At 36.4% G+C, this 10,579-nt stretch overlaps 1 protein-coding gene across 1 annotated transcript in view; it reads right to left on the bottom strand.

Moving 5' to 3' along the window:
- Positions 1-457: 457 nt before the first annotated feature.
- tafa3b (TAFA chemokine like family member 3b) overlaps positions 458-10,579 on the bottom strand; it is a 134,287-nt gene continuing 124,165 nt past the window's right edge. Inside the window, exons 4-6 of the mRNA XM_083555490.1 lie at positions 8,415-8,564; positions 7,185-7,309; positions 458-1,273 (exon numbers count right to left, since the gene is read on the bottom strand). Of these exons, the coding sequence (XP_083411616.1) occupies positions 1,262-1,273; positions 7,185-7,309; positions 8,415-8,564 (287 nt within the window). The 3' untranslated portion in view covers positions 458-1,261. The remainder of the gene's footprint in view (positions 1,274-7,184; positions 7,310-8,414; positions 8,565-10,579) is intronic.

The raw sequence follows: 10,579 nt of genomic DNA, 5'->3' as shown, positions 1-10,579 counted from the left end.
GCAAGTTACGGTGGCTTGGAAAATTTTGCTGAGGTGGCAGGAAGAAGATACTGAGAGGACACAGATCCCATGCACCTAGTTGACACCAGCTAGTTAGATTATAAACGATTAATAGTCCATTATTATTAGTATTAGTATTATATTATACTGTCTAATGATACAGTACATGTGTTAAATTTATGTTTTCAGTAGATATAATAAGATTTATGATAACAAACAACAGTTCAAAAAAGGAGACAGACACAGCTGGGAGTTATAATACTGAATTATATATTCAGTATTACTGAAGCATTTTCTTTATTATAGCTGTCCTTTTCCTTTGTTGTGTGTTTTTTTTTTTTTTTTTTTGCTTTATTTAAAAAATGAAGAAGATCATTTTAAACTTAATCTACAGTTTGGAAATAAAGACAGGAAACACTAAGCACAACTTCAATCACACACACAGGATTCAGACTTATTTTCCTTTGAAATAGCTTTATTTATTTTAGATAATACTGACACATGTACTCAATAGCATTTACCAGGCTGGTTAAAAACATCAATATTAAAACTGTTAGAGGATCTTTTTTTCATGTCTTCTGGTTCTAATAATCTGATACTTGGAATCTTTTACACTTTTACAGAATTATACCATAACATCTACCGTTTTATCTGTCCTTTTTTGCGTCAAAAATTGTACTTATTATCTTTTTTATTAGAAAAGAATAAAATAATCTACAGATGGTCAGTAAAGTCCAGAACTGCAGCTCTAGTATTCCGAAGTTAAGATGCTGAGAAAGAAACAGAGGATTTTAGATTTTAGACAGCGAAAGCAAAAATGTCACTTTTTGTTCAGGTTCAAAAAGTGAGGTTGCAAGAAGCATCGACAAACGGAAGAAAGTAAATTGTAACACAACAGAACGTCTAGGGGAAGAAGAAACTGAATAAACAAAACAGTTCTGACGTTAGCAGTTTGTTGTCTCTGCGATTAGCGTTCTACCTTAAGATATAATCCAAAAGCATTGTGAATTCCAGCAAGCAGACAGTCTTTCATCTCTGTTTTTTTGCTGACTAGATTTCCAGCAAACGCCCAGGACAGCGGATTATGAAGTTTGGAGAAAGGAGGAGAGCTGAGGAGTGTGATGGTCTTCAGTGGTATGAATGGAGTAGAACACAATAACCTGCTGCTTTGGGTTCCATATTATTTAAGCATTGTTGAAGTTGTTGAAGTCCTTCCATTTCCTATTTGTCTACTCCCACTTCTTATGACAGCAGCATGCCACTACCGAGTTACCTGAAAAAAAGGAAATACATGGTTTACAAAAATTTAGAGTTTCCTTTCTATTCAATTACTTACGGCACAATCACACTCTGACACATACATATAATTTATCACAAGATTTACTGTAGAGCCTGTAGAGTCACATGGCTTCGGGTTGACCAATCATAAATGCACTAGCTGGCTTATCGATCAAACCTTGTCTAGCAAGTCATAGTGTCTATTGAACAACAGTGCTTTTGCACATTTTTACCAGCAAGTAAAACCTACACTGCAAAATGTGAATTAAGCAGAGCATTTGATTAAAACCATGATGTCTCTGGGTTTGCAGAAAACTGAAAGCTGTTGTCAGTTCTATTTAAAAAGAAAACTGTTCTGTGTTCAAATGAAGCCAGGAGAAAATGGAAGAAAAAAATGGCATTCAGGTATCTCTTAATAGAAAGAAAAACATTTATGTATTCACTATGTACTTCATGTAAACATGTAAGTGCTTTATACTGGGTCAGGGTCATGGTGGGATTTAGAGCCAGGAACTTCCAGGAACTCTCTAGAAGAAGTATAAATAGACCATGTAAAAGACACATCAAGAAAACATGATTGGATTCATGAAGAGTGTTTGTCACAAATTAAATTTTGAATCTTAAATAAAGATTTTGCAAAATCTAAAACAGCACTCAGGAGAGAATACTAACATCTACACCACTTTGTCACCCAAAAACTACATTATACAGGTAATAAAAGCTACACCTATACGCACACACACACACACACACACACACACACACACACACACACACACACACACACACACACACACACACACATATATATATATATATATATATATATATATATATATATATATATATATATATATATAATATTTTAAATATCAATGACCAAAAAAGCTATTTGCAGTAAATTAAGAGTTCACAGGAACCTTAAGGCTGCTAGTGCCTGCCCTGGCTCTATCTTAACACTTATGATCCCTGTGGTAGCAGTACTTGTGCTCGGGCCTGCTTGTGCCCACCCCTCTGCTACGGCAGCATCTGATGCAGTTGGCACTTAACAGATTCATTCACTTAGAATATGGCATTTTGCCCAGTCTGCTGGCATGAGAAAAGGTGGCAGACATAAGAGGAGGGTGTAATGGCATGATGCCTAGTGCTCACACTATCTCTAGCAGGGTGCTGGGTGTGAGGTCTGAGATATTTGAATACATTGTTAATGAGAAGGCATGGTGTTTTCTACTCCACTGTGTGCCCAGAATGCATCCAAAAAGTTATATACATTTTATGCAAAAAACACAGGATAATATTTTAGTTTATGATATTTTATATTTACATGTGTGACTTAAACAACCTAATTAAGTCAAGTCAAGTTTATTTCTATAGCGCTTTTCACAACAGACATTGACTTAAAGCAGCTTAACAGAATTTAAGAGTTAAGGTAAATGATGTGTATTTATCCCTGATGAGCACCATGGCGAGTGAATATCTAAATAATTCTTTCATCTGGGGAGCATTGTGTTTCTGATTTTCTGATGTTAGATAGTACTTTGCCAAAACTACTAACTAAGGTAATGCTGTAATTATAATATAATGCAATGTACATTGATATTCATATATTTATTTCATTTACAGTGCTTGTCAAAAGTTTAAAAACACCTGTTTTATTGAAAGACAAATGCATGTTCCTTTTGTTTATATGCAACAAATTTCATTTTTTTATTAAACTGTCACTTTGGTAAATAACTGTTATTCGTACTGAGGCTTTTTCAAGGAAAATAACATTGCAATGTGCATACTGTTTTTGAATAAACATTTGCACATTTATGTATTTTGTGGTCAAAGTAAATCTTTATACCATAACTTGTTACCTATACACAAAGGGAACATGAATGTGTCTCTCAAAAATGAGTAAAGGTGTAAAAAGAGTAGGTGTTTCAAAACTTCAGACAGGCATTGTATGTGGTACTATATATGAGGATAACTTCGTTTGTGTAAAATATTTGGATTGATATGATTAAATTATTAATACTGTAAGTCTACAGCTTTCTGATTAAACTCCAAGTAGATTCCTAAGGACTAAAATTATTTTGAATAGGGGTTATGCCTTTAATAGGGGGACATAGGATTCAATTGTTTTTCAATCATTTTTATGAACTTTTACTCACACCAAAATGTCTGTTGAGAGTAGAATCAATCAAAAATATCTTGTGGCAGCTTGGCACACATTCAATCCGTGCCTTTAGTTTTTCTGGATGTATACAGTATCCTATCTATTACCTTACAACAGACACAAATTAAGCAAATGTATTAAAGTTAAGTTATGCGTTCTCCTCACTGCTAACGGGTTTTTCCATAGTGACTGCTCCGGAGCCCAAAAAACCCTCTGCCTCTCTCAGAGAATACGTGTGTATATTGTGTTGGACATCAGCTAATCTTTGCCCTTCAGGATTTATTTACTCCTGCAATCTCTGGATTTCCCTTTGAAAATATTTTTCACAAGACTTCTCTTTCTTTCTTTCTTTCTTTCTTTCTTTCTTTCTTTCTTTCTTTCTTTCTTTCTTTCTTTCTTTCTTTCTTTCTTTCTTTCTTTCTTTCTTTTCATCCATCCATCCACCCATCCATCCATCCATCCATCTCTCTCTCTCTCTCTCTCTCTCTCTCTCTCTCTCTCTCTCTCTCTCACTCTGTCCTTGGCCCCTTGCTCTTCTTCTCTTTTCTGTGTGTTATAATGAATGGTCTGTCTGTAATGGGCCCATAAGAGCCTGCTCAATATTATTGATCAATTTGATTGATTGAGCATACAGTCCGGCTTTCATCATACTCTGTGTTCTGTGACATACAAAATACAATTCATCATCAAAAGCATTAGTTTGCCCATCTGCAGTACTAATCAGATTTCAAGAACCTCAAACATAGAATAGTGATATGCTGATATCATTTTCATGTGTTTCAACTCATCAAAACAATAATCTAATGTAAAGGAACTTTACAAAAATTTCTAATTGATTTATCTCAAGAAGTTTATCATAGCTCGTGCCTTCTCATGACTATGAAGCTGGCTTCAGCAGTTATTACTCAAGTGTACACAGTCATTAAAACTCATTAGTCCATCTCATTCCTGAGATGCTTTAAAGACACTGTGATCAGCCAATTGATTTCTTAGCTTCACTTTGAATTTGATCTTCTTTGGCTAAAGTACACTGATTTTTATCAGTTTAATCATTGCCAAACTGGGATATAATCCAAATTAGATGAAAGTACAGCAAGAATGAGTCTTTAGTATGTAAGAAAGCACCGGTACAACGATTGCGAAGAACTAGCAGCAAAGAAACTAGCGAAAAATGGTTAATATAACATGTATCTAGAACTAAAATACACTATATTGACAAAAACTTATAGACACCTGGATAAAAGGTTCACCTGTGCTTTTTTTAACATTTTAATCCTTATTTAGTCCCCATTTGCTGTTATAATAATCTCCACTCTTCTGGGAAGTTGTTTCACTAGATTTAAGAGTGTGAATGTGGAGATTTGCACTCCTTCAGCCACAAATAAAGTAGTAATATCAGGTGAGAAGAACTGGGGTGCATTTTAATTCTTCCCAAATGTTCAGTAGAGTTGGGTTTAAAGCTTCACAGCAAACCATTTAACATCTACATGTAAACCATATATGGCTGGAAGAGTCAGGTGTCCCAATACATTTGTTCATATGTTGTATGTCCTTATAAACTGCATTATGTTGAACAAACATGATCCTCATTACATTATATTTTATGACCAAAACTATTGTGAAGCATATCTCAGAAATATTGATGCACTTAGTTTAAATCAACACATTCGCACCCCACATCGTCACATATTGACGCTGTGGATGTTGCGTCCGACGGCGTTCACATCCGACGCCGAGGGTACCCCCTTCGCGTCGCTTTTCGACGTAGAGGGACGGGAAACCCTAAGCGTCGCTTTTCGACGCAGATGGACGGGACCCCATTTGCGGGTTACGGTTAGGGTTTGGGTTAGGGTTTGGGTTAGGGTTAGGGTTACGGTCAACTTCAGGATTTTTCTAAATTTTTAAATTACTCCTATACACTTATTATGATAGATAATAAATTATTAAGTGTACAGGACAGCGATCTGCATTGAAAAGCGAAGCACAGGGGCTCCCATCCATCTGCGTCGAATGCGCTGTTTAAACAAGTTTTAAGTAATTAATTACATAAATAATGTAAAAAGAGAGAAAAAGATATTATAGTACATAATATAAAAGTATATATAGAGAGATAAAGTTATAGTAAAATAAATATTCACAGATCTCGTTGTTTATTGAGATGCTAAGCAAAGCAAAGTTATATTTAGCATTCCCATCATCACTTATATAATAGCAGCTATTTACCATGTTCTCCCTCACAAACTTAAAAATTTAAAATAATTTAGTTTATAGCTTATTACCAAGCAAGCAGACTTATCAAAATCAAGTATTTGACAGCATTGTGGTATAAAATTAAGTAAACAATCTTACAGCCTATAATATTGGATAGACAAATCAACCGAACAGACCAGAACACCATGGGTCAGAAGCTGTCTAGACGGGTTTTGAGGATTATGTGCTAGTTCTGCTTGTCTGATCTAATGTCCAGCTCATGACCACTTTGGAAATCCAGACTTGCTGTGTTTTAGACGTGCTTGTTTTCTCCTGTCACTTTCTCCTATCCTGTCTCCTTTCTTCTTTACAATGTCCACTTTGATTTGAGCTGGTGCTGTATTCAATGTCACATCCAGCACTCTTCGGATCCTGCCACAGCTGATTCCTCTGGTCTGCACTGAGCACATGCAGGAAGAGAGGAAGTAGGTCACAATGCAGGAGGTCTGAATGAGAAAGTGAGAGGAAGAAATATCCTTTTCCCACCTTGCTTGTGTGTCCAATATAGGAAGTTACAGGTCCATGATAGGATCAAGAAATAAGAGAATATAAGGACAAAATAAAACCAGATAAGATGTAGCAGGGTGAGCTCTAAAATCACACTGATTGAAATATAAGAAATTGGCCTCAAGAAAATCATGCAGCCACCAGGAGATTGAAGAGGATAAGGCTTGGTGCATTTCCTACTTCATTGTGAAGGGAAATCTTGCTTAATCCATTTAGAAATCAATCAGATTTAACCCCCGGGTTCCTGAGGATGAGAAATTGTGAATCCTTTGAAGAGTTGTTGAAAAATTCATGTGTTATCATAGCCTGAATGATAGTTCACACTCAAATAGTCTGTATATTTATATATTATGTATGAGTATACGTTTGTGTGCAGGGATTTTTAACCTGTTTTTATATGACCATTATTGAAATAAAACAGCATTGAGCCAGCATTAGCAGGTTATTACTGTTAGTGTTCATATTATTGATTGTTTACCTGTTAATTGTAATTGGAAATTGGGTGTTTGTCTATTATATATTTAATCTTTTTTGTTAAATTCTTGATTTATTGTGTTTTTGGTAAGACAGGAAAGGGAAGCTGCTATGCCTTTAAACGGAGATTGAACTGAACACCAGAGAGAATGAGTGAGCACTTTAAAACAATCAGAGCTACTATTCCACAAGGTGCTGGATTACCAGTGTCTGAGTGTGTGTTTGTGTGTGTGTTTGTGTGTGTGTGTGTGTGTGTGTGTGTGTGTGTGTGTGTGTGTGTGTGTGTGTGTGTGTGTGCGCGCGCGTGCATTTGTGTGTGTTACCGTTCGAACATAAAGTACATTTTGCCTTTGTAATAGATGGATTACTATAATTATATACTATTTAATGAAGCAGCAGCATAAATGGATTGGCAGTGCAGTAGGCTGACACGTGTGTGTGTGTGTGTGTGTGTGTGTGTGTGTGTGTGTGTGTGTGTGTGTGTGTGTGTGTGTGTGTGTGTGCACTAACTAACCTTTGTCGTTTTAACCTTGTTGCCAGTACTGCAGCTCCAACCTGTGAGATCTGGAAGAACTTTACACTCTTCTCCATCAACACACGGCTGCATCTGACACCACCATTTCTGGGCAACTATAGATGCTGCATGCACACAAATAAGATAAAGAAAATAATGCACATTGTTATTATTATAATAATAGTAATTATTATTATTATTATTATTATTAGTAGTAGTAGTAGTAGTAGTAGTAGTAGTAGTAGTAGTATTAACACAATCACTATTATTGTTGTTGCTATATTGATAATGGTGATACTACTTCTACTACTACTACTACTACTACTACTACTACTTTTACTTCTAACAACAACAACAATAATAATAATAATAATAATAATAATAATAATAATAATAATAATAATAATAATAATAATAATAATAATAATAACAGTAGTATTTATTTTAAAAAAGAACTAATGATACAATCCATGTATCATTATGTATGTATGTTACTCAGATAACTGCCTGAATGACCCTTTAGAAATATGTGTACCTAAAACTTCAAGAAAACCTAAGATTTGATAGAAAGCAGTGCTGAGAAAGCAGAGCAGGGACTGAAGTCAGAGATGGACAGAGGGAGGATGGGGAGAGGGTTTATTTGACATTTCCTCTCAGGCAGGGTGTGGAGAAAGAGCACACAGACAATGCTTTTATGGTAAAGAAAACAAGATCAAAATCGATTGTGCCGTCAAGTGCCCGGTGTTGACACAGTATTAAATGAATCAGCCAGACAGAGATAGAGAGAGGCGAGTGCAAGAAATCGGTAAAAGAAAAGAAAGTGGTCTAAGTCTTTGTAAAATGAGTCCAGCATTAGACAGAGACAACAGAGCATTAAATTAATCACACAGCAAAGCGGAAGGAAGAGGACAGGAGAGGGAAGGGCAAAAAAACGGGATTGTTAATATTATTTTCGTGTCGGTTTCCAGAAACAAAAACAGAAAGTGCTTTTTTTCCTTCAGTGTTGCAGAATGCCCTGCGGCTCGCAAGAGGCATTTTTAATATCCACACTTCCTTCAATACAGCACCTATTCATGAGGGTGAACAGGGTGTATGCTATACTTCCTTGCAAAACGTTTTGTATAACACATTTATAGGCTGACCTTTTTCAAAAGGTCAGGATGACAGATCGAGGAAGTGAGAGAGGGAGAGAGAGATGGAAAGAGAGATTGAGAGTGGAAGTGATCTTACCATCGACGCAGGATGGAGCGGCTCTGGTTGTCCCGGCGACCTGTCCAGGTAGGCAGGAGCACTTGACAGTCTGAGATCTCTCTTCAATCTTGTTCTTATTGCAGCAGCGATGGGCTGCAATTACTTCACATGTCCCAGCCTTCACATGAACTGTGGCAGTATTGAACACATGCACACACACACACACACACACACACACACACACACACACACACACACACACACACACACACACATATGAAGATGGGAAGATGTTCAACTAGATTTTGGAATGTGGTACTGTGGTGCAGGTACTGATGGGAAGACTGTGGTTAATGCTCCAATTCACCCCATAGGTGTTCAGTAGGGTTGAGGTCAGACCTATATAGAAGGTCACTTAAAATCTTTCACTCTAACCCATGTGAACTATATCTTCAGTGGGCTCACTTTGTGCACAGTGGCATTGTAAGGCTGAAAGAGGTTTTGCTCTCATAATTCAATTAAAGAGAAAATTAAATGCTGAATATCAGGTGTCTCAGTACTTTTGTTCAAATAGTTTGTGTGTATATAAATATATATGCATTAAATTTTAACCAGCACAATAAATAAAACCGTGCAGCTACAGGTCAAGAGCTTTATGTAATTTTCCTTACAGATATTAGAATAGAGGAAGAAATTGAATCTATTTACAGAAACAGCCGTTACACACCATCCTAACAATTAGTGAGCCAGCCAGGAGGTGTAAAACCCCCACTGTATTCAAGTTACATTAGGAAGATCTGAGATGCACTCTTTTGCCAATTAGTTTTCATTTTGGGTTTTTTGGCTCTCTGAGTTTAGGTTTATGGTATTCCGATACAAGTACAGATTTGGGTTATTTCCATTGGGTTAGGGTGTCTGAATTGTGCAGTAGTAGTTCGGCATAAACATAATTATGCTAATGACTGACAAGTTGTGAGTACAGAATCCTAGACATATCAATGAGAAAGTGCTGGGTCTTTGATCACAGGCCTGTCCAATTAATTGCTGCAGAAGACTTAGGACTTACATATAAATGATCCAAGCACGGAATGCATTAAGTAACAGACACATGCAAAAGAGGCTGGATAGCAATTGCACATTGTTTATTTGTAGATAGTGACAAGTGCTGACATGTCAAATTATACACATCACACACATTCTCAAGATGATTCTCTTTTTGATTCGGCTGCAAAGGTCAGCTATTAGATTGTTATATTCAGGCGAAATCTGCACTCCCCCGGGGAGTAATACAGACATTCCTATATTAGCATTTAAGGTTTTAAATAGCCCAGTGATACTTATGCAAAATAGCAAGAAAAATGTACATAAATCTGGAGGTAATATTTGCAGCTGTTTACATGACAATATACGAATACGCCTGTGTCAGTGCTCTAAAGTCTCAAAGAGACTTTTCAAATTGCATCATGTACGTGGGCTGGGGGGTAACAAGTACTAATAAATGTTGTGACAGCTGAAAATGAGCAGCACAGACTGAAGGGACACATGAAAGTAAATAGTGTGGCACATTTCAGGAGGAGAAAGAAGTCTACAAACAAACATAATGACAGAAATGAAGATAAAAGAAGTAATCATAGTAATCAGGAACTCATATTTCACCGTGTTGTAGCTCACACTGTCTATCTCAATTAAATTTGATTTGTATATAACTTTTACTTTCAATTTTTATCACAATTGAAACCTGGCTGTAAATTTAAATCCCTAATAAGCAAGCCAGAAGCTCATAAAAGAACACAGAATTTCTGTCATTATGTTCTGTGTTGAAATGAGGTTCAGTATGAGTATACTATTATTAAAAGTTCTGGGATAAACACAGGGCAGTCTGGGCAGTTTGGTCTGTGCAGTTCTTAGGTTTAAGTCTGCAGCAGTTAGGTGAATTTTAACCAATTATCCAACGATGCAAACGGTAAGTCTTGGGCAAGAACAGTATTTTGGGCATTGCTAATATTTAGGATTATCCACAACAGCAGAAAATGACTCAGCAGAAAGTGCAGAAAGCTTCAAGCATCAGGATGAGTAAATATGAGCACACATGATATCATTACATTCTAAAACGTGTTGGGTCCAGCTTTAAAGAAGCTGTTACAAGTAAGTAATGCAAACCCAAGAGAGCAATGCAGCATGACACACAAGCGGAGTAAAACCTG

This window comes from Silurus aristotelis (assembly GCF_946808225.1).
Source record: "Silurus aristotelis genome assembly, chromosome: 11".
Classification (NCBI taxonomy): Eukaryota; Metazoa; Chordata; class Actinopteri; order Siluriformes; family Siluridae; genus Silurus; species Silurus aristotelis.
The sequence above is the reverse complement of the archived record's forward strand: the minus strand, read 5'-3'. Positions and strand labels throughout refer to the sequence as shown.